Below are 25,992 nucleotides of genomic sequence, written 5' to 3'. Positions count from 1 at the left end.
CAGAAAATGCATCATTTCAAATTAAAAGTCTTCAACAAAAACTTCCTCGGTACTCCTAAAATCACTGTACGGTGTTATTTTAGGTGTGCAAGTAACACTAGACACACCTTATATTATTAGGAAAATTGTTACATTTAATTTATATGTATATATTAATATATCAAATGACTTAGCGCGGACCGCTGACCTGCATTAACAATTTTTACGTGACACAGTATTTATTAGAAGGACAGATATTAACTCAAAAGTTGTGCCTAAACACGCAAAAACGGGTGTGAATGCGATTTGTTAATGTAATGCATTCTTTCAATTATTTCCGAAACTCGCAAGTCCAAAACTGATCAAACGCATTAACGGTTTTTAGACTTTAAACTGGTTTAAAACAAAAAGGGGTCTCTTTGTTTAACATTTCTTTTGTTTATATAAAAAAAAGACCGGCCGAAGGATTTTCGCGGTAGTGCATTTCTGCGCATGCGCATATTCACCGCGCGGACTTGACGTCAAACAGTGCGCTAATAGTGGTGGCGGGAGAATTTCGAGTGTCGTGTCGATCTAGTTCGTCTTCAGGAGAAAAACATTCTCGAGTAAAATGTGGAACCAAGGTATGTGGTTTCAGTAGTTGTCTGTGTGTTACACTTCCTGGCTTCTAGTTTACTGAGTTTTACTAACCTGCTAATTAGAAATCGCGAAGCTCAGTCAGTGTCAGTGTAATGTAACGTTAGTCAGTCTTGTGTTGTCAAGATGTCTGTTACACGCACTACAGTCATGCTTCACAGTGAGTAAATATGCTCATATTGTTTTCATACATGGAATATTCTCAGTGGAAATAGAAAATGTTTATATTTTGGCAGGTAAATACGGTGAGGCCAGTATGGCTGGATATACACAGTCTCCAGGAGGATTTGGATCACCAGCCGCCTCTCAAGGAGGAGAAAAGAAAGGGGTCAGTCTGTCTCAACTCTGCATGAAACCTGTCAGAGATATGTGTCTGTGTATATGTGTTATATAAATCAAAAACCAAAATAAGAAGTTTATCTGTAGAACTACTTGTTAATACAATACAGACGTTCATGCACGTTTAAATTCACTATTCTAATTACTGTAATGCCGATTTTGTTTTATGTATTTGATTATATTTGTTTTATTTTTAACATTTTTAAATTATTTTTTAAATTAAAATGTTTATTTAAGTATTTATGCATTATAATATATATATATATATATATATATATATATACATATATATACACACACACACTCTTGCTTCAAAGTTAAAGTTTATGGCTTTCAAAGTTATTATCTTTTATCAGATGTTTATTATTTTTAGTCTGTCTCTTGAGGAAATAGACGAAAAATAGTGATGACACCATCTGTTGCTTGGGAACAGTGTTGTTTTTGTTAACTAAGCCTAAGATTATTATAAATAATTTTCATTAACTGAAATAAAGCTGAAATAAAATGCATATATTAAAATGCATACATCCTAAAAAAAAAAAAAAAATGAAAATGAATGATTAGTACCGCCAGGGGTATGGTTAATTAAAATAAATTTAAAAAATGAATAAAATAATAATGATGTAAATTAAATGTTTTTTCTGTTTTTATGCAATATAGGTATATATGTTTTTTTTATTTTTTTTTTATATACATATATGAAATATGTCACATATTTTCTTGATAGGCTTTTGCTGACGTATACATGACATTCTAGTACTTACATTTTATATATAAATGTTACAGTCATTGTTGCTGAGTGTCAGTAATGAGTAATGTTTATGTGTGATGTGCAGAGAGCTCGAGCACAGCAGATCGTTCCCTGCACCGTGTCCCAGCTGATGTCTGCGGTGCAGGCGGAGGACGTCTTTAAAGTGGGAGAGGTAGAGATCGCACAGGTGAGTCTGATCTCTTTAACGCGAGGTCACCAAATGTCTAGGGCTGGAGTCTTCAAATAACCAACCACAATCAGGTTCCGGAGCCGGCTTGATTCCAGACATTTTACAGTTTCAACTAGGGCTGTTGCGGTTCGATTCAGTTTGAGTACTCGATTTTAAAAAATCCTCGACTGCAATTTGCCTGTGTCGAGTAACTGGCAAAATAGCATAAGTGGCGCATTCCACAGACAAGAATCCATGAAACGCATTATTAGACCATTTGCCAAGGCTGCATGGTATATTAAACCCATTTAAAAATCATGATAAAGCATACTGCAATTATGAATTCACAAACACTCTGATTCAATCAAATAAATATATGCATTGCTGGTTTAATATATGCGCTTTAATTATTTACATGTAGGTTACATGCGTCTCATAGCTGCTCTGTTTACAGTAAATGCTGCTTGGCATAAACATAATGAGCCTAAGCTCTTTTCAATAAAATCCATACAGGATAGGATGTACTGAATATTCTTCAGTTTTATGCAAAACAGAAATGCGATCATATGGCCAAAAATAAATGCAAAAAAAATGCTTTTTACATGACACCGTAACAATGTATCTTACAAGGTAACATGATGTAAGCTTGCTCTCACTTGTGTCCCCATGTGAAGTCCTTGAATTTGAGGGTATTGGACCTGGAAGGTCCTTGAAAGGTCCTTGAATTTGAAGTTAACCAAGGTGTGGGAACCCTCATTGCAATTTCAGAATAAAATTATTAAATTAGTAGTGAACTTTTCTGCCCTCACATCTTGAATTATGGGATCATTCTAAATGCATTTTAGGAAAGAGAGTAAAAGAACGTACTCTAATGCGTATGCGCACTAGTTTAACCTCACTTATAGACTTCATCAAGTACTGCATACTTGATAATGTCAAATTGCACATTGTTAAAAAAACAATTACGATATTATCGCAGATGATATACATCACAGTATACTGAATCTCTGATTTAAACACAGTTAAGAAGAACCAGAAACAAGCAATTGCATATGTAAGCAGATGAATATGTAAAATAATGCAGTCATTAGACATTAAACAGCATCTAAATCAAAACTGCCTAACGCTTGCAAATGAAATGTCAGCGCAGGAAGTCCTTTAGGACGGAAGCTTTGGGGGTGTTAATGGAAGCAATCGACTCCATTGTTTTGCACGATGCGATTTTTCTCAGATTTTTTTGTGTATTTTAATTTGAAGCTTCTTTTTAGAAAATTGTTATAATGCTCAAACCTGAGGGTTTTTGAGTCAAAAGCAGGACGATCTTTAAGATCTTTACGAGCAAAAAGGCTGTCATTTTAAAGAACAGTAGCTATTTGGATAAAATATGTCTTTTAAAATGGTGTACATTTTGTTTTGTGTACCACCTGAGGACGCTTTTGGTGGTTTGTCTGTCATAGAACCACTTCTCTAAATTACTACCCTTAAAATACCACAATGCCACAGCATGCATGAGTGTGAGAAGAGAGACCAGATGAAATCATGATGCTCCGAACAGATCACACATGAACAAACAATACACAAATGTACACAATGAACCATATTTTAATTGTGATCATTATTTCTGCTTTGCTTGTTTAAGCATAATCGCCTGAGATTATTTTTACACTGGTTATTTATCCTGAAAATGTTTCATTTCACATTTGTGTTATCTTGCATTGATAACAGGAACCCCCACAAGCAATAATGGTTGTGGTTGCCAGATATTAAAATTTTAAAACCCCCCCAATAAAAGCTTTTCTCTTAAATCGACACATTTTCTGCCTAGTTGTTTACTTAATCTTCCCAACCTGGCAACCATGTGCATGTGATTTCTCTACATTACGGAAAAACCACTGATGATCTGCAAACATGCATGCTGTTTGCTCATTTCTGCAGCTAAATCTGTTCCTTATAATTTAAATTTTACAAAGGAAAAAATATAGTAACTGAAGTCAAATTCAAAATATGAGAAGCTGTTTTAAACGAACATGTAAATTGTGAAACAGGAAAGTAGTTGTGTCAGCAGTCATTGCTGATACACTTAGGCAAGCATTTTCTCTAATATGTTTACATGGAGGCTCTTTACTTATTTGTCAAGTTAATTGAAGGCTGTTTTGTCTGGCACTGCAGGTAACTATAGTTGGTGTCATCAGAAGCACTGATAAATCCACAATCAACATCCAGTATAAGGTGGATGACATGACGGCAGCTCCCATGGACGTGAAGCAGTGGATCGACACAGAGGTACTGGTTTAGATGGATTTGAGCATTGTTTTAAGAGTTGTTATACACAGCAAACTTGAAATTGTTCGTTCACATTAATTCACTCTTACGGTGTAAAATTTGCACTTATATAGGTCCGTACCAAATAGAGTTACACTAACACTTTAAATAGTGTTAAAACAACACCGTAAGTGTTCATCATTAACACTATTAGTGCTTTCCCCCTCATTTACACCAAGATAGTGTTGAAACTACACTATGTGTGTCAATAGCTTAACACCAAGGGAGTTTTTTCCCCACTAATATGATGTTCATACAAACCCTGATTAAATGTAATTTAATGTAATTTGCATTGAGTTAAACTAAAAATGCATAATGCAATCAAGAACAGTCAAGACCTTGTGTCAGTTTGAACCTTTATTTTGGACAATGACACATCTTGGACAGAACACTTAAAACAAAGATAAAAATTCACCGTCATATCACCCATGTGAGCTCTGCAGGTCGAAGACCTGTAGAACTTCAAGATGGCTGTTAGAAGTACTCTCAACTTGAAATATCTTTGTACTTTATATTAGGGCTGCAACGATTCCTCGATTCTATTTGAGCATTCGATTTCATTTTGCCCTTGTCAAGTAATTGGCAAAATACAGGAAGTGGCGCATCCCACATATTAAACTCATTTAAAAATCATAATAAAGCATAATGTTATTAAGAATACACAAACGCTATGATTCAGTTAAATAAATATATATACAATGCAGGTTCAGTATATACATGTGTGTAGGTTACATACATGCATCTTTTCACAGTAAATGCTGCTGCACAAACTGACATCATTTACATTTGTGGAGCGTCTCAGACTCCACTTCTGCTTGTTGTTGTGAGTTTGGGTTTATTATAACATGCATCTGGGATCAGTGAATGGGATGAAGTGTTTCATCAGATTTGTAAGGTAAATCATTATAAACCTACGCAAACAAGGGAGAATCCATCATCTTTCTCAATATGTTAACTGTTCATTTTGATTTCAAAGTAAAGATTTAAATCATCACTCTTGAGTTTACGTGTTTTCCACATATTCAAAAAATTACAGTGGCTGTAGCTTTTCTATCATAAAGAAATGGACAAATATTAAAAAATTAAGTGGACAGTTTAATTGTTGTTGAGTCGATATTGAGCACTGATTAGATCATGCAGTAAAATGTAAAAACAATCATCAGGCCATTGGCGCCCTCTGCAGGCATTTGTAATGCGTAATGTTTATAATGCATTATGTATTTTAACAGATTACGGTCGATTTTGATTATTTTTTGGTACCTTATTTGAACTAATTATTATTGCCTCGTTGCTATTATATATGTATTTTAAGTCATTTTAAAGGCTATTGTTCCCTTAGGTCTATTTTTATTACTACAAAAAAATTAATTATAATCATCCGATTACTCGATCAATCATCAGAATAATCGACAGATTACTCAATTACCAACATAAACGTTAGTGACAGCCCTACTTTAAGTACATGATGCTCTAAAAATGTTTTGTCAAAAGTTTTTCAATGCTTTGCATGCAATTCCTTTACTTTTGGCAACTCACTGCTATGAACAACAGTGTAGCAGGAAGATGAAGACATTGACAATGACCTACTCATACAGCAGGTTGAAAACAGTGCAGGGTTTGTATGTTCATGAAAACCCCGGAAAAGTCATGGAATTTAAAAAAAGCAATTTCCAGGCCTGGAAAAGTTTTGCAAAAATAAATAAACCCAAAAAGTTTTGGGAAAGTCACGGAAATCCACACAGACTATCAGATCAAATCAGTCATTCAAAAACAGTGTGAGTGATTCAGATGTACCGCGTCTTCCCTCTATGACTTTTCTTAAAGCGGCTTCACATCAACCGATCTTGTCTGCTCTACAAGAGCTGCTGCTCGCGTTTCGGTACAGTTTACAGGACTGTCGCTTGCCTAATCGGATCATGGTTGCATCGCCACAAAAATATATTATTTGTGCGGTTTTTAAGCTATTCGGTACTCGCACGCTCCAGAGGTGGTTTCCTGTGCATTCGGTCACATCCAAAGCACACACACGTGTATAAAGCCGACTTGCAAGTACCAAAGTAAGTACTTACAAAGTAAGTACTTACTTTGGTACCAAACATGCGCAGTAGAGCCCTGCATGGTCCTCAAATGTAGGCCCTAGCCCTTTCCCTCGTCTGACAGCTTATCAGAATTCTCTGCCTGCGTCTGACTGGAGCCCATGTCTTTTTTTTTTTTTCCTCTCTCTTCCCCATTAGACAGCTGTGGTTGCAGCCATTAAAGCACTTAAAAACCATTGCTATTGGTTTTTAATAGCAAAGTGGTTATATTTGTTTTTGTTTCTTTATTAATTTAATATGTTTCAAACATTTTTTTTATTGTGAAATTAAAGTTTTTGTATTTTAAAATAACGACCAAGTGGCCAGCGCTAGACAGTGAGTTAATCCTCGCCTATGTTTGATAAATTTAGCCTTCTCAAATCACAACTTGCCTAAAATAAAATCTATAGATATAAAATACTTCAAGCATATCACAATGTTAGTTTAAACATTTAACCTAATCTGCGTTTAAACTGCAAGTCTTAATGCACAGATCCGATCTTTTCACCATATCTGAATTTTAAAATTTTTTTTGGCCTGCCTGTTTACATTCACTTTAGACACGCCTCGTATCCGATATCCGTGTTTACGCTAATCTCCAGCATAAAATCATTCCACTGGCTTTCACGACCATGAGTGCAACAACTGACCCTTGAATTCTGGATGGACTTATTTATATTTTCCCAAGTCAGCAAAATATACCCGACAGCAAATAATTAAAGAAAGCGAAAGTGGCTTTTTAATGTTGCCATCATAAGGACGGCGTTAATGCTTTCTACATCAGTTTCTTCAGCGAGGCTGGCTGCACAAGCTTTGATGACAGCTAATTCTTGATTTACCAAGCTCACTCACTGTATTTCATCCTGTGTTTTAATAGGGTTACAAGCTCTTTTCATGTTATGTTAATGCTGTAGCATACTGTGTCATGTTCATCAGAATCGTCTGAGACGTGCTCAGTGCTTTTAGCCTATATCAGAATTGAAATTCATTACTAGTAAGAAAATACATTTGTTAAATACACACTGATATATGTAACTGTTAATGCACTGGTGTGTAAGGAAAGCGGCAAAAATTCTTTCAATAAAAATCAGACGACGTATTTTATTCATATATAATACCCCGATATATATAATGCTGTCTCGTTCTTGAGCAGGAGCGCTTTGCAATGATGAACTGAAACCCAGTGAATGCTTGTTGCACAGGCGTCATAAATATATCTTGAAAGCTTTAAATAACTACTTTAAAATGAAATCATTCAATTAGAAAACAATATGTAATCTGTAAAGATGCGTGTCTAAAGGCGTGTCCAGTGACGAGATGGCGAGTCAGGATCGTCAACTTTATCTTTGCAACACTGCAATCACTAGTTTATTAATAAATTCAAATATCTTCTTACTGCTCCCTCCCGCCCAACACATTAATAGTAATTACTTATGCTGGGGTTTTGCGTCAAGCTTTAGTATGCGCTTGAATGTGGGACTTTTCCAGCTGTGCTGACGGTACACTCGCTGCTGCTTCTGCCTGCGGGACACTAAACACCGTTCGAGCTGGTGCTTTAACACTTGCGGTAGCCTGCTCTCATGTTGTTTCCACCAGTGCAGCAAAAACTTTTCATCACCATAATAATTGATAGATATCTAACGTATAAAAATAAAGAAGGAAGCCTAAAATTAGCCCAATGCCCGGCCCGCATCTGAGCTATGATCTGTAGATTGTGTCAAAGCTGTAAATAAGTCGGGGCCTGTCAGGCTCGGGCTGAAATGCAGGGCTCTGAAGCACAGCTTGTTGCTATAATAATTTAAACAAATTTTTATTTTTATTGTAAAATAATGGAACATTAGGTCAAGAATATTGTCTCAAGTCATTTAAATTTATTGGTAAAAATGTGTATGAACCCTGATAGTGGAGTTCAGTAGCATTCAAGGAGCTGTCACCTTATATGAAGTGTGAATACGGGCGTTATTTATTTATTTTTCTGTATTTAAGTAAGATCTCAGTGATTTAAAAGCAAATAGAAAAGCTTTGAAACCTGGAAACAAGCCCTGTGGATTTATGTTATGGACTGAATGGTTCTTTGTGGAACTAAAAATGGTTCTTCTGTGGCATCGCTGTGAACAACCTGTCAAAGCACCTTTATTTTTAAGAGTGTACTTCACATTTTATTTGAGATGCAAATTTTGGAAAATTTTAACAGTTGAGTTGATGCTTTAAACGAGCAAAATATTTGTCAATAGGGAATTAAAATTAGCTTTCTATTTGAATTAAGTAGATTTTCTGCTATTTTCATGGCATTTTTAAAATAAATGTGTCTTGTTTTTAAAAATCTTCCACACTGGAAAACAACAAATTTCCATATTCCAAGTGTTTGGGAGCAGGGCCTTAAGCTATTTTTAATTTAGTTTTTATTATTATTTCCATGCTAGTAAGTAATGGAGATCTGTTGGAAGTTGTATTTTGCTCTTATTGTATTTAACTGTAATTATAAGTGTTCTACATAGATATTTACATTTAGAGAACATACTGAAGTATTATTTTCTTCAGTTTATTCCTTAAATATCCTTTACTTGGTCTTTTTAAAAATGTTTTTAAAAACTCTTAAATTTACCATCAACAAACCTGCAGAAACCCTGAAAAAAATGTTTAAATGTCCTTCTTTAGAAACCACAAAGTTCTGGAAAAGTCATGGAAACTGACCCAGAGGTTAATGACCTCCACATTTTTATTTATACATATTTGTGTGTTTATTTTATTTTGTTGTTGTTTTTTTGTTTTTCCAGGACATGGGTGTTGATAACTCAGTCATTCCTCCAGGCACTTACGTCAAGGTCTCCGGCAACCTCCGCTCTTTTCAGGTCAGAACTCATGTGTAACTAAAGTAATTTAAAGGGGTCATCGGATGCTAAGTTCACTTTTTCATGTTGTCTGAACATTAATGTGTGTTGGCAGTGTATGTACAAATGTACCCTATAATGATAAAAATCCATGCAGTGGTTTTTAATTAATCTGTAAAAATAATATCCCCTTTTTCAAATCGAGCCATTCTCAAATGCCTGTCGTTGTTGCGTCACACCCGCAGAGGCCGCTCCCACGATAGTTGATTGACATGAGCGATTTACCTTGAATCAGCCGTCACAGTCCGCCCTCTTTGTTTCGATGCTGGAGCAGGGATGTAAGTTAGACAAGAATATCTCCGATTGAGCGATTGAGGTGTTGTGTTGCTGGATGTAGTAATGAACATAGTGGTCGTCATTTACTCCCGACATCTGAGCCACTGAAGATGCAGTAGATTACGTTTGTTTGAGAAGGGAATGCGCCTCCCGATCTACATATATCCGTCTATGTTCGCACAAATCATTCATGATCCAGCTTCACCTACAGCAGAGGTGAGTATAAGGGTTATTTTATGAATCTTTGCGATCGCCTTTCCTTATAACGTGGTAGATAGGAAGTTTAACGGCTAAACGCGGCTACATGCGGCTAATGTAAACAATAGCATCTTTCCACAGAGAGAAGAGAGGGGCGGGGTGAGCAGAGCTCATTTGCATTTAAAGGAACAACCCCTTAGAATGAGATGATTTTTGCAGAGCTCATTTTGACAAGGTAAAAAGGGTGTTTTTTTACAAAACCATTGAGAATTTTTAACCAAAGTATATTAGAGACTTTTTATTAAGACCCTAAAGAATCATATCAGCTTGTGGAAAATGGGCATCCGATGACCCCTTTAAATTAAAGTGCTTTTTTATATGCTCTTACATTTGTAAGTTGAATTCCAGAAAGTGTGGATGAAGTTGTTACGTTAATTATTAAAACAGAATTTCCTGTGCATTCTGCAGTTTGAGAAGTGATAGAATCTTTTTTAGTTCATGCAGTAAAAATCACCAAATCTACTGCGTTTGTCACAGTAGTTAGTTGAAATAGAGTAACCCTACTGGCCCGTTGGTCTCTATCCATCATGGCCCCCTTAACATCTCCAGTAATACATGCGTATGAGTGTATAAAACTCCAGTGTGGCCATCACCTGTGTGTTTCCCTCCTTTTTTCATGTGGTTTCTTCTTGGGCATGGGTGTTGAGTGCTTTGGTCTCGTTGCAGAATAACAGGTCTCTGGTTGCGTTCAGCGTCCGAGTGCTGGAGGACATGAATGAAGTCACTTCACACATGCTAGAGGTTGTGAGCGCTCACATGCAGCAGAGCAAACCACAGAATATGGTGAGACTAACACATCCTTTTCTCCCTAGACTTCTGCTTTTCATGCTCTCATACTGTAGCTCACAGCTAGTTGACATTTGACATGCTTGTTTGTGCATCATAGGGGTGGTTATAAATTAAACTAATACAGGTTTCTTTTATGTCTCAAAATGTAGGGCTCAGAATTTACACCCGTAAAAAGCCTCAAATATCTGAGGTATTAAACAAATCTTACTTATGATTTGGGTCTTGAGATGCTGAATGGAAGATTTTCAAATCCAATATTATATAATATGGAACATTATAATATAATAATTAGGGTTCTATAAAAATCCATTTTATTTTCCCAAGTTCTCTTTTCCATTAAATATTTAAGTGTTAAGTTGCATGTATCTGATGCTAGTTTTCTCAAATGAAATGGCAAAATGCTGGTGAAGATGAAGATGAAGATGATGGTGTTAATGTCCTTATATAGTGAGACACAGATGCGTGTCATGCATGCTTGAGTTTGTGCAGCAGACCAAACTGTGACACGCAGATGATACATGCTTCACTTTTAAAGAAGTAGACTTTTAGCGCTGTCATATTCTCAGACACTATTCCATATCAGAACTTAATTGTACAGCCCTACTTGTAGTGCCCTAAATAATATAAGGCAGCAATGGATTCTATTTGCAAGTGTAAATAGTAGGGATGCACCGATAGGACTTTTTTTGGCCTATACCGATTTTAACAAACTATTGGCCAATTACGATACCAAAGACGATATTGGTCAATTGCGTAAAGCAGGGCTTAAAAATGGGGGGGGAAAAAGAAAACTTGATTCGTTCACTCATAGCAGAATCGGTACTTAAATGCTTCTTTTCCTGTGTTCCTCTGTGTTATTACTGTTCCGAAACTGTTTTGAGTAGAAAAATGCTGGTTAATAACGTCATTTTTAAAAACTTTTTCTTTGCATATGATAATAATAATAAAGTTCAGCATTTTCCTTACTCAAAAAGATTTAAAAAATAATAATAATAAAAAATAAAAGCAATGAAGAAAGTAGGAGTCGACCGATTATCAGCCTGGCCAATTATCAGCGCCGATATTAGGCATTTTTATGATTATCGGCATTGGCCATTTTCAAAGCCAATTCGCCGATTAAAATAATTTAATTTTAAAACGCTCTATTTGGAGCTGATGCTGATGCATTCTGTCAGAACCCACCACTTCGCCCACCGCCAATCTGATTTGTTGAGAGTCACGAGTACGACCAATCAACACAAACACATTTTTTCACACTGAAAGCGCTTGCTAACCAGAGGCTTCAGTGAACACTCATGCATCAGTTGTCTCTCAAAGTTAAGGCAGCAGCAGACATTGCTGAAATTGCAGTAAATCTCAATTCACTAACTGAAGCTGCAAAACACCTCAATATTATCTATGAATTCCACGATGCGGAAAACACGGACGGAATCACGGAATCCAGTCATAAATGGAATTTACTGTATAACGCAGATTGTCACAGAGTTTGGTTCAAAAGTTAATCTAAAGTAGGTTAGCAGTAGTACCCGTAGCCTAAATTGAATCACGATATGGACTAGTGTCTGTAAATATTAAGCCACAAACATACCATTTAAATATGAATCTGGCATGTTCTGCACGGTTTTGTTTATACACATATGGAAGTGCGTGATGATGCTCGCTGTGATTTCAGCCGCGTCTGTTTTCTCACTAAATGATGACAAAAAATACATTATCATAAGTTAATCCATTGATGTGGATTAGATGAAATGAATAGTCAACTCTACTATTTTAGGTTGTTTTAGTCATCAGAAAATAATTTAGGAATTACGAGAGGTAACGGTATTACACATACATTTCTAACATGTGAATTATTGAAGCCAAATGCTTACATTTCCCCAAGCTGTTTAGCTGTAGTACAGTATTCATAGGCTTAATCATGAAGCACACAGTCAGCAGGGATGCAGTGGCCCCACTTTTAACTCTCTCTTTATATTACCCTTATTGTAGATGGATGCACAGAGGTAGACAACAGAAAGAAGTGCAGTGTGGGAGTTCTACACTCAGTTAACACCAGGGAAGGCGGTTTTCGTCAGAGCCCTTGTTATTCTTATTTTGATATTCATTTTAATTTTTACACTAGACATATATATCGGTTCAAAATATTGGTTATCGGTCCACTTGATTTGTAATAATCGGTATCAGCATTGGCCCTGAAAAACACATATCGGTCGACCCCTAGAAGAGAGTCTTGCTCTGGTAGCTTATCTTGCACTTAGCCATAGCCAATACAGCGTCATCTTTTATAGATTTTGATAAAATTAATTAAAAGAAAAGAAAAAAACTGTCAGTGGTTTGAAGACATTAAAGTATGTTTTCAAGATATTTTAAAATGTTCTACTACTACTCCTGTGAGTGTTTTGAGAGAAAAAAACAGAATAAATTAGTAGGCTGTACGTCGCATTTTATTACTACGTAAAGAAATAATGTAGGCTAAAATTATTTAAAAACATTACAAACACAATTAGGCTATTTTAGTTAGGTGTGTGATTTATGTTATGTATTTTTTTATATTGTATTTTAGTTTAGTTAGGTGCGTGATGTGAATCCGTGTTGTTTGCTATCTTGCCATTTTTGCTGGTTTCAAACACACACAAAGCTGCATATACCCTGCCATTCATTTTTACTTAAATGTAGGCGTCTGGTGATTCGTGACATATCCTCCGATAAACCAATGGTGGGGCATTGCCATTGCAAATTACCTATGATGAATTTACAGCTCTGGCATTTCACTCGTGGGATTATGCAACAGACATCCAACTGTTAATAAACCATCGGTATCATCCCTTTTCGTCCTATTTCCGATATGCCAGTGGCTTTAAAATATTAATAATAATAAAAAAAAAAAAAAAAACAGCCGATACATTGGTGCATTCCTAGTAAATAGCAGTATTTTTTAGCATTTTGCTATTTACAATGTTAATATAGCAGGATTTTCTGTTATTTATACTAATTGCAAATAGTGTAAATTATCTGCACCTCAGTATTGTAGTATATTACAAAACAGTATGCAATAATAACTTATTGAGTGTAAATTATCATTTTAATTCAAATTATTAAATGGATGCCACCTTATTGGGACAATAAAGCCTGCCCTAACCCTACCCAATACTTTGTTTTAAATGTTTCGATTAATTCCTTAATTTTTATTGAAAATAAATGCCTTTAAAGGCGGATTCGAACCCGTATCAAAAAGACTACAGCACGCACTTTACCATCTACGCCACTGGAGCTGATGTTTACCAACCCTCTTTTCTAGTGTTGACTAGCTCGATCAAACATTGATGGGTGGAGGTAGTTTCAATAGCCTCTGCCAACAAGGCAGGCTGTTTGCACTTAGTGTCAGTAGACACTGATAATATAAAATATAATTTTGAAATATGGTATTGAAATATGGGAAAGCAGCAAAATATTGACCTGGCCAATCTCACTATTTTGTTGTGTTTGCATTAATGTTTTGTGACTGTAGGGTGTTTGATAATCAATGCTGTTTATTTTATAGATGGGAGGAGGTGGAGGAATGAATATGATGCCCACATCTCACACTAGCATGAGCAGCATGGGCTCCACAGGAGGTTATTCTGGTGCTAGTATGATGCTAGTCAATGGTTTGAGTGCCAACCAGAACCAAGTGAGTCAAATACTTTTACTCCGCAAGGATATGTGTTTATACAACAGTTCTTTCTTGTCCTTGAATCTCATTGGCTAATAAAAGTGTGATATTAGGGTGATATCAGAACTCCAACAGCTGTTTCACAGTTTGTAATTGTATCACTCCGCTCTGATGTCTATATAGTGGTTAAACATGAGATATAATTTGTTTTGGGTAAATCTAACGGCGGTCTTTAGTCACTTTAAACTATTATTTAAGCAAATAGTTTTGGCAAATTCAGTGCTGTATATCAGAGAGCTGTTTATGATGGCTGCTGCTGCTGTTGTTGTTTAGTAAATATTATTATTTAATAAATAAAATTTTAAATAAATAATAGTAGTAATAGTTTTTAGTATTGAGAAACGGTGCGTAGTTTTCTTGATGGTGAATTTAGTTCCATTGTTCCACCATTTCAGGGTTCCGGTTTGGAAAAGTATGGAATTTGATTTAAGTAATTTCCAGTTCTGGAAAAGTATGGAAAAAGAAAGCAAAGTATGGAAAAATATTTGCATTTCCAGACTTTTACCCCTATTTAGTGTTTTATAATAGAAAAGTAAGAATGTAAAGAAAATAAATCACAAAAGAACTGTTTTCTCATGGCAGCTGTTTAGTGATTCTTTAGTGATTGTCAAAAACGACTGAATGGATTCAAGGTGCACTTTTTCGTTATGCAAAATGTTTTGCATTTTGGGTTTCTTCTCAATATCCTTAGCACCATATAACATAGCCTCATATATGAAAAATATAAAGACTTTTATGTGCGCACAAGAAACCGTTAAACTTAGCATATAGGACAATGCACACTGAGTGTGAGGTTTCTTGGCCACCACAGAGTATGTGTTAAAGTATGTGTTGTTGTTTTTTTTGTTTTTTTTAATATATACCCTTAAACTTGGCAAATAGGACAGTGCACACAGCTGTATTATGCCATTAGCCCATTTCGTGTCATTCATTTTTTTTTTTCTGCCGCCACAGAGGATGTGCTAAATTGGACAGCAGGCCTTGATATTAGAGGTGCTACCATAAGGAAAGCCAAATTTGAGCAAGTAGATCTCTTATTCTTGTGCATCTATGCTTTCCCTTTATTCAAAGTAGGATGCAGTGACGCACAATGGAAGTAGGTTATATAAAACTAGAAACTATAATGCGTAAGCATGCAAAAAAACTCCCATGCACATGTAAATAGTTTCTGGAGGGTACAAAAAAAGTTTCTTGTGTACATGCAAAAGTCTGTTTTTTGTTTTGTTTTTTTTTTTTCCCTTTCTTTCTTTTTCTTTTTATATAATTATTTTTTTTTTTATCTTAGGTGCTCTGTTGAAAAAATAAAAATATTTACAGATGACTGTTTTATACCAAATATAAAGCTGAAAATAATGCTGTATGAACCATTTTTGATAAATACGGTCCGAAAATCTACTGAGAAATTTGAACATTTTATTCTGGAAAATATATATACATCACGTGTGTTCAGCTGGATCGGCATTTAATACACAGAGCCGTAAATCACTGACAAGCTTTCGATTGCATTGGATTATGATTGTGATTTAGCTTGTCAGTGATTTACGGCTCTGTGTATTGACTGCTGCTCCAGCTGAACGCATGTGATGGAGATTTACTACTAATCACAGAACTGGCTTTACTGACAAGATGTGCATGACAATCGCATGTGATTTATTGTGCAGCCGTAGTCTGGTAAAGTATGGAATTTGTATAAAATGTATAGGAACTCTGTTAGATGAGCACAAGAGACGAGTCAGCAGTAGAGACTTTTATATTGAAAAAATAAACGCTTTTACAAACTAAGTTATTTTTAGTTTCAACAATGGCTTACCACAGCGTCCAAATGCACTGAGCAGCGCTGTCATCAGAAATCACTCTTAACAGATGAAAGGCTATTAATGTTATGAAAAAGATAACATTCAGACTAATGTTTTATTGTGAATACAAGACCGATCTGAAGAATGAATGCTGTATCATATGCAGGTAATCATGATCGCTTAGTCCATATCTCTCTCATAATACAGTTAGCTTTTAATACAGTAATACAGTAAGCTTTCAATGAAGCAACTCAACATTCCTTCATTACTAGTTCTAAAGTGATGTTTTTGAATTGGTAACGGAGGTTTGAGCTCAGCTGTCAAACTGAGTTTTGAATCCGTGGCGGAAGGAAGTAGTTCTGCACAAAAGAGGGTTTTTCAAGACACTCTACTGTTGTTCATGTATTTACACACTCGTGTCGTCGAACTGTTGTATAAACAAAATATCACACTCGTAGACGTGAGAGATGGGTTTATATCAGCATGTTGATTACCTGCGGCCTTTTCATGATTCTATTTCCATTGTGTGGTCTGTTGTGCAGTTTGTGACCGTGTGTTTTGCTGATGTTGTCTCTGGTCTTTGTGCAGGTTTTGAGTCTGATCAAGAGTTGTCATGAGCCTCAAGGCATCAGCATGCACGACCTCAAGCAGAAGCTGAGCAGCATGAGCGTCACTGTCATCAGGTACAGACCCCTCCTCATGGTAGTGGCTCTCTACAGAAAGGGCTTTTGTAGTGAACAACCCAGAAAGAGATTTGACGTTTCTCTTCCTCTTTCTTAGTTTCAGTCTCTCTTGTTTTAATCGGAATGCATCTTGAGAATAGAACATCCTTTATTTCCCTGAAGAGGCTTCCTCTATTCTGTCATAGAAAGGTTCGTGTGATTTCGCATGAACTTGAGCTAAATTCTCATCATATTTGCGACTCGGTGGTTTGTTTCCTAATCTGAGGCTGATTCAGTTATTGTCTAAAAATGGAATTTCAGGTCCAGGTTCTGTCTTTAACAATGTTATTGTAGTTTTGCATTTACTTTCATTTTTATCTTTCATACAGTTTTCAAACTGACTTGTAGTTTCAGTTTAGGTTTTGTTAGTTTCGCCAATGAATTTGTAAGATACAGTTTTGTTCTTCATTAATGCTCATTTTTATTTTGTTGTAAATTTATTAGTAATCCTAGTTAATGTTGTGTTTTGGTCTTTTTGATCCAGAGAGGTTCTGAATTTCTTCTTAGCAAATATTGGATCTCAGTTTTTTAAGTGAACTTAGCCAACATTATCTACAAATGTTTTGTTTTGATTTTTCACTCAAAAACTGAGATGCATCAGCTCTGATCAGTGAGGCCTACAATTGATCATTTCCACAAAGAAATACAATACCTGTGCTAATTGAAAGTAAAGCAAGCTGACAAAAACACTGAATCCAGTATTTGGTTGTAAGACCGCATAATTAGAGATATTTACAAAGGTTGGTCATTGTTGACTGGAAACATTAAATGAGGTAAAGGTTAATTTACCAACGCCATGCTGTTTTTTTCAAGTGGTTATGTCTCAAGTAACCAAAACCTTTTGAATATAAAGTCATCTTTAAACGACAACAGATGTATGTGTGCATCATGAACGTGTCTGTTATTAAAAGAACTGACCACAAATAGCACCTTAGTGCAGTACTTGGAAGTACATCATCTAAAACAGTGAAGACTCTTAGATCTCTCAACTCTGTTTCTGAACTGATTATTCTGATGACCCTTTCTACCTTCAGCTCCACACAGATTACACCAATTAAAATAACCATCTCAGTAGATACAGTGCCCTCCACATATATTGACACCCTTGGTAAATATGAGCAAAGACAGCTGTGGAAATAAATCTGCATTTTTTTTTTTTTTTTTTTTTTTTGATCCTTTTGATCTTTCATTCAAAAAATTCACAAAACTCTAACCTTTCGTTGAAGTAAAACAATGGAAATTGGGGGAAACTCTCATTATGAAATAAATGTTTTTCTCTGGTTCACGTTGGTCACAATTATTGGCACCCCTAGAAATTCATATGAGTAAAATATCATATGAAGAGTTCAGATGCAGAAGCCTCTAAATCCATCTGACGTATTTCTTTAAAATGAGCATTTCTTTCTGGCTACTTTATAGGTTTCTATGTAAGTACTGGTACTTCTGATTGGGCTAAGGCTGGAATTTAGCAAGTCTGAAGTAAAAGTATTTGATGGACGTATACTATGTGTCAGGAGCATTCACTCAGTGTCATTATCTCATTTTTGACCGAGATGGCTTCTAGCTGGTTTTGCATCTGAACTGTTCATATATTCTCATTCATATTTAAATTTTTTTTTAACACACCAGGGTGGAGCTAGGAGCATGAAACTGTCCAGCTATAACTTCCTGTTGCACAGAATTTTAAATATGAGGAACACAAAGGCCAAATTCCCTTAATTGGCCATCACAAGGAGTAAAATCAAAGAACATAGTTCTGATGTGCAGAACAAGATTGCTGAGCTTCACAAAACAGAAAGTGGTTCTAAGAAAAAAGCTGAAGCATTAAAAATCCCCATTTCCGCCATCAGGGCAATAATTAAGAAGATCCAATCAACTAAAGTTACAAATCTGCCTAGAAGAGGACGTGTGTCTATATCGTCATAAATGGATGGTGAGGAGGAAACTTTGAGTGGCTAAAGACTCTCCAAGGATCACAGCTGGAGAATTGGGGCCAGAAAGCCTAAAAAAAAAAATTCAAATAGCCCCTTCATCACCAAATCACCAAGGTTTCAAGAGAAATCCTGCTTGCTCAACCAAAAACAAACTCCAGCATATTTAGTTTTCAGATACGACTAGAACTTTAAACGGGACTGGCTTCTATGGTCAGATGAAACTAAAAAGAGCTTTTTGGCAGCAAACACTCAAGATGGGTTTAGTGCAAACAGTGATTAAAAAGTACCCCATGCCCACGGTTAAATAAACTGCGGGATCTTTAATGTTCTGGGCCTAATTTTCTGCCAGAGATCCTGGACATCTTGTTTAGGCACATGGCATCATGGATTCTATCAAATACTAAAAGAAAAAAAAAAAAAAATCTAAACCTGACTGCCACTGTTAGAAACCTTATATTGGGCCGTGTTTAGATATTCCATCAGGACAATGATCCAAAACAGACACGAAAATGTGTCACTGAGGACAAAATGAAATGGCTGTCCCAGTTCCCTGACCTAAACCATTTAGAAAATGAGTGGGGTGAACTGAAGAGGAGAAGCACCAGCGTAGAGCTGGGAATCTGAAGGATCTTGAGAGATTATGTATGAGGGAATGATCTCTGATCTCTTGTCAGGTGTTCTCCAATCGCACCAGGGATTATAGGAGAAAATTCAGAGCTGTTATCTTGGGAAAAGGACTTTGCAATAATTGGGTGCCAATAATTGTGACCAACATGAACTAGAGAAAAACATTTATTTCATAATAAGATTTCCCCCCCAATTTTAGATATAACTCAAGATGGCAGTGCGGTCGGACACAGCGGCTACTTATGTCTTTTAATGTCGTCCGTTCATCTCTAAACAGTGTTAATCTACCGCTAATTTATAGGCAAAGCACTCCAAAACACACTTATGATCGCCAAAGCCTTTTGGAAATCGGCAACGCACACAAACACCAACTCTCGTCGGCAGCCATTGAGAAGCTTCAAGGCCTTTGTATACGGCTGAAGCCGGACCTCGAGACTGCGGCCTCGCCTTCTGACGCTACCCCTAATCCCAGCATACAGACCACTTGTCAAATTGACCAAACCGGTTCAAAAACAGATCACAGTATGGCCAGACAATGCTACCTCTGCACTACAGGACTGCTTCCAGGAAACAGACTGGAACATATTTAAAGAGGCAGCCACCTACAATAACCACACAGACCTGCAAGAATACACAGAAACAGTGACTGCTTACATCAGAAAGTGCATAGATGAGGTGACAGTCACCAAAACCATCACCACACATGCTAACCAGAAGCCGTGGATGACAGCAGAGGTTCGTGGGCTGCTAAAAAATATGAGATGAGGCATTCAGATCAGGAGATAAGGCGCTCTCAAAACAGCAAGAGCCAATCTGTCTCATGGCATCAAGAAGGCAAAACATCAATATGCTCAGAAAATCAACAATAAGTTCAGCGACAGTAAAGACACTCGGTCCCTGTGGTAAGCCATTCAGACCATCACTGACTACAAGCCCCTGCCATAAGCCAGTGACACTCAACCATTTCTTTTTACATTTTGAGACATAGAACGACACTCCTGTACAGAAACTCCACACATCTCCAAATGACCAGGTACTCTGTCTTTCTCCAGTCTACATAAGGAAGACCCTATCCAGGATAAACCCATGAAAGGCTGTGGGCCCTGACAGCATACCTGGCCGTGTACTAAGAGACTGTGCTGCACAGCTGACGGATGTCTTAACAGACATCTTCAACACCTCACTGAGCCAGGCAGTCGTCCCCACGTGTCTCAATTCCACATCCATAATTCCAGTTCCAAAGAAGTCACCTGTGTCCTGTCTGAATGACTACCGTCCCATAGTGCTTTGAGAGGTTAGTCATGCATCACATCAAGTCCAGTCTCCCAAACACGCTGGACCCATTCCAGTTTGCATACCGTCCAAACCGCTCCACGGACGATGCAATATCCAGCACTTTCCACCTAGTTCTCACTCACCTGGAACAGAAAGACTCTTATGTTAGAATGCTGTTCATTGACTTCAGCTCAGCATTCAACACAATAATCCCTCAGCAGCTCATCCACAAACTAAAACTGCTGGGCCTAAACACCTCCCTCTGTAATTGGATCCTGGACTTCTTAACTGGTAGACCGTGACGGCCGCAACACCTCAAGCGCTACCACGCTGAGCACAGGTGCCCCACAGGGCTGTGTTCTCAGCCCACTGCTCTTTACGCTGCTGACCCATGACTGCACTGCCAAATTCAGCTCCAATCACATCAAGTTCGCTGATGTTACGATTGAGGTAGGCCTCATCAGCAACCACGATGAAACACTACAGAGAGGAAGTGGCACAGCTGGCTAAATGGTGTGGCGCTAACAACCTGAAGACTTCAGAAGAAACTCTGTTGACCACCCCCCACTGACAGCTCGACTGTGGAGAGAGTCAGCAGCACTAAATTCCTGGGGGTGCACATTACAGAGGATCTCACCTGGACCACAACCATCACGTCGCTCAACAAGAACACTTTCTCCGCCGGCTGAAAAGGGCAAGTCTCCCTCCATCCATTCTCACCACTTTCTATAGGGGCACCATTGAGAGTGTGCTGACCAGCTGCCTCACTGTCTGGTACGGGAACTGCAGTGCTGCTGACCGCAAGACCCTACAGCAGACAGTGAACACAGCTACAGAGATCATCGGTGCCCCTATCCCCCCCCATCCTGGACACAGCATGGCCTCTGGCATCATGAAGGACCCCACCCATCCCTCCCACAATCTCTTCCAGCTCCTGCCGTCAAGTACAAGGTACCGGAGTTTCAAAGCTCGCTCTGTCAGATTTCTCAACAGCTTTTTTCCCCAGGATGTGAGAGTCCTTAACATGAAAACATGAAAACCTCAACCTCCTCCCCCCAACTCATTAAAACTGCTGACAATTTTCCAGAGTGCAATTCTGAGTGTGTTACACACAGGTGAGTGGGCTATACAAACCACTTGTAGTAACACACTTATGTACATTAGACACTTTCTATAAACACTTGCTGCTACAGAGACTCAATAGGATTATATATATGATTATTTGTGCATTACACTATGAATCATTTTGCACTATTCGCTGCTTCCCTCAGAATCTCTCTTCTGCACAATTTAATGCACAAAATATCTCTTTTGCACATTTTCATGTACAAGTGTGTCTTTTGTAAAACGTCATGTACAGTACTTATGTACAGTTTTTGTCTCAGTTTTGTATGTGTAGTCAACTATTTATTATAGTTATAGTATTTATAGTATATGTATAGTCAGATCGTTAACCGTTGTATAGGTCTATAATTGCTTGTAATTGTAGCACATGTAGCAGAATGACAGTAAAGCTTGACTTGACTGTTTTTTTTTTTTTTTTTTTTTTTTAAATGGAAGATCAAAAGGATAAACAATGCAGATTTATTTCCACAGCTGCCTTTGCTTATATTTACCAAGGGTGCCAATATTTGTGGAGGGCACTGTAATAATGCTGAGGAAAAATGCAACAACTATGTGTCTCATTAAAATCACAATGCCATTTTTATGAAAAATAAATGTCTTTTCCTCAAATAATTTATTATTAATTACTTATCAGTTACTAAGCCATTTGTCCGGCTGTAATTATACTTATGCAAAAGCCACAGGACAAAAAAAAAATCAGCAGTGTAAATTAATGTGTGGCATTGTGCTGAAGTGCAGACTTAGTGACAAGTATGTTTGTGTCAGCTAACATAAGCGCTAAACTGATAAAGTCTCACCCACATGAGAAAAGTAGCAGCTAATGGTCACGAAAGTGGATGTGCTATTAGTGTTCAGTCAGCTTTATTATAATACGATTTTAAATAACTGCGTGTCTCATTGCTTATGGACAGCAGTGCGTGTTCTTTTGCATATATAGTCTCTTCTGCTCACCAAGGCTGCATTTATTTAATCAGAAATACAGTAAAAACTAATATTTTGAAATATTATTAATATTTTAGGACTATATTGTAAATTTATTGCTGTGATCACAGCTAAATTTTCAGCATCATTACTCCAGTCCTCAGTGTGACATGATCCTTTAAAAAATCATTCTAATATCCTGATTTGAGCACTAGTTATAATTAGTGTTGCACAATAAACTGGTACTAAAATCACAATATTCTGCAATTTCCTAGTATCTGTATTTTAAGAATGCATTTTAAAGAAGTCCACTTCTTGAACAACAGTTTACAAATAACTTACTCACCCCCTTGTCATCTAAGATGTTCATGTCTTTCTGTCTTCAGTCGTGAAGAAATTGTTTTTTGAGGAAAATTTTTGTCTAGGATTTTGAACTTCCAAAATGTAGTTTAAATGCATCTTCATAGGGCTCAAAAGAAGAAGGCTCTTATCTAGCGAAATGATCGGTCATTTTTTTCGAAAAATAAAAATTTGTTTACTTTTTAAGCACAAAAGCTCATGTAGCACAGGCTCTGGGATGTGCATCCACAGGTCGTTCTTGAATGATTCTTTCATTTTGCACAAATCTTTAATGTGACTCAGAAGAACGAGTCGTCTCGGGGAGTGATTTGTTCAGTTGCGGATGCGCAGCTTCCTATTAGGTTCTGTACTGGAATTAGTTCACCTATTTCGAGTCGTTCGTTCATCTTATGGGGCTGTCATGTGATGCTGACTTTGGTAAAATTAACAAAATGACTCTCAAAAAAGATTCGTTCATTTTGCTGAACGAGACTGAAAGGTCCGAGTCGCTAAAATGATCCGAACTTCCCATCACTATTACGAATCACATCTACGAATCACCACAAGTTCATCGTCTGTGTGCTCCGGCTCAAAAAGGTAGAGTATGTTGAAAAACTCCATGTTATTTTCTCCTACAACTTTAGAATTGTCCGACATCGTTGTACCTTTTTGTTTGTAAACAGCGATCGACTTACTTGCACTTTCTTAGTGTTTGCGCGTTCGCTTTGTAAACACTGGGTCTATGGTTCCGCCTACTTTCCGCATGACCCTTTGACGGGATTTGAAAGTAGGAAAAAATGACAGATCGTTTCGCTAGATAAGACCCTTCTTCCTCGGCTGGAATCCTTTAGAGCCCTTTGAAGCTGCATTTAAACTGAATTTTGGAAGTTCAAAATCCTAGACAAAAATGCTGAAATGTTTTCCTCAAAAAACATCATTTCTTCACGACTGAAGACAGAAAGACGTGAACTCCTTGGATGACAAGGGGGGGGGAGTACATTATTTGTGAGTTGTTGTTCTGGAAGTGGACTTCTCATTTAATAAGAGCCGTATTTCCTGAGTAAAATACTGGGATGAAGAGATTAAAAGTAGTAGTTTAGGACACTTAAATCAACAAGCGATGGACTAGTGTCCATGAACATTAAGCTGCATGAATCATGCATATTCTGTGTGTCTGTTTTAGTAAATGGCGCAGACGCGCGGTTTTGTTACACACATACTGAAGCGCGTGTGACGCTTGCGGTGTTTTCAGCCTCTGCTGCCTCAATATACGTGAACACATGAACATAATCTCTGGAACTGCTCTGAGAGTCACTTCATGAGCATTTTACCATTTCTTTTGTGGGAAAACTATTGTCATATCATATACAAACAGAATCCATCAAAATAAAAGTTCAGTTCAGCTTGACAGTCAGAAATATATTACTTAATGTAATGGTAGTACTGCTACTAATAATAAAAATATTATTAAAACAATATTTAAGGAATATTTACCTGAAAAAGTATTTACCAGAATTTATTTACCAGAAAATTGTAAATACACAACGCAGTATTTAAAAGAAAAGAAAAGAAAGAAATAGCCTATACTAAATTAATTCTTTATCAAATCTTATTATCTTTTATAAATTCATTAGACATGCTTTTGATTATTGAAATGTAATGAAATATTTAAAATAGAATCCAGAAAATCAATGGAAAACGGGTTCACAAAAACAAAACTGAATTAATAAAATGTATTTCTTTTTTTTTTTTTTTTTTTTTTTTTTACTTTTTGCAGTTTTTTTGTAAGATGCTGTTAAATTGCAAGTTTCATGATTTCAACTAATTAGACATGCTTTTTGATCAATATTTTTAATGCAACCATTAAAATATAGTGTAAAAAATTTAAATGAAATTTAGGACAGATTTCTTAGGGCCCTATTTATTTAATTTGTGTCTTTGTTTTATTGTAATTAAAAAATTATCAAATTTATATCATGATATAAATTGTTGTTGTAAAAAACAATTACTATATCATAAAATAAGATATGACTTATCTTTTTATCTAAGTTACCAGTATAGCGAAGATGATGATCATTGATACTCACCATAATCCTGTGTAGTGGCACTGCCATGTGATTATTTGTATTTATTTATTTTTATTTTTTTAAAGGGGGGATGAAATGCTTTGTTTTAATAGATTAACTATGATCTCCGTTTAGATCATCTGTTATTCAGTTCATTTTTCTGTTCTAAGTTTTTGTCATAGTATCAGTTCAGTAGTAGTATTGTAATATTTTAGTCAGTTTTCATATCAAAGTAAGAATTTTGGTATCGTGATAACACTAGTTATAACTGATAATAATTGAGCAGCATTTTAGCTGCCTAAAATGTTTGTGCAAACCATGATAGGTTTTTCAGGAATCTAAGAATAGAAAGTAAGAAGAGCATTTATTTGAAAGGGCGGTTGTGAACTTGTCTCATTTTCAACCACCAAATTTTTTCACAGCTTACACTATGCAAATGCTCGCCAACACCATTTTTTCCTGCGTAATGCTAAACTAAGACGACTGTGTGCAAAACCATGTGAAAACACAACCCGGGCCAGCTTTCAAAGTGAATTGAGTTTTCAGTCTAATATCTGTCTGCTGCGCCTACACCTCGTCATCAAATACTAGTTTTCACTCCTTTTCACTTCTCTTTATATTTCCACAGGCAAATTGTGGATTTTCTCAGCAACGAGGGACACATTTTCTCGACCATTGATGAGGACCACTTCAGATCAACAGACAATGAAGTCTAGTTATGTATTTTTTTCCCCTCATCAGATCTGTATTACCAGAGCCCTAATAAGCCCATTTGTTATATACATAGTTTTCAGGAAAAAAAAACTCTTCAGTTCAGATCATTGTAATAAAAGCATACTCATTTATTTTGTTTCTTTAGAGTTCAGCATGTGATTAAAAGCAGTGAAAAGGACTTTGTCTGATTTACAATAAATGGTATATTTGATAAACCTTGCATGGTCTTTGAGTATTTAGTGAAAAGTATTTCATTTTAGCATTAGGTGTGGGTGC

The 25,992-nt window shown here is 36.5% G+C and overlaps 1 protein-coding gene across 2 annotated transcripts; it reads left to right on the top strand.

Annotated features, from left to right (window-relative positions):
* The first annotated feature begins 470 nt into the window (after positions 1-470).
* Positions 471-25,936, top strand: rpa2 (replication protein A2). Of its 2 annotated transcripts, none has more exons than XM_051131682.1 (9): positions 471-602; positions 852-943; positions 1,791-1,892; positions 4,044-4,157; positions 9,049-9,123; positions 10,363-10,479; positions 14,027-14,155; positions 16,582-16,676; positions 25,631-25,936. In XM_051131682.1, the coding sequence occupies exons 1-9, from the start codon at positions 590-592 to the stop codon at positions 25,716-25,718; spliced, it is 825 nt and encodes a 274-aa protein (XP_050987639.1). In that variant the 5' UTR covers positions 471-589; the 3' UTR covers positions 25,719-25,936. The 2 variants fall into 2 exon arrangements, with proteins under 2 accessions (XP_050987639.1, XP_050987638.1); XM_051131681.1 differs by lacking the exon at positions 471-602 and adding an exon at positions 625-775.
* The last annotated feature ends 56 nt before the right edge of the window (positions 25,937-25,992 follow it).

The sequence above is a fragment of the Labeo rohita genome, chromosome 16 (assembly GCF_022985175.1).
Source record: "Labeo rohita strain BAU-BD-2019 chromosome 16, IGBB_LRoh.1.0, whole genome shotgun sequence".
NCBI lineage: Eukaryota > Metazoa > Chordata > Actinopteri > Cypriniformes > Cyprinidae > Labeo > Labeo rohita.
Note: the sequence above shows the minus strand (reverse complement) of the source record. Positions and strands in the feature narration are given on the sequence as shown.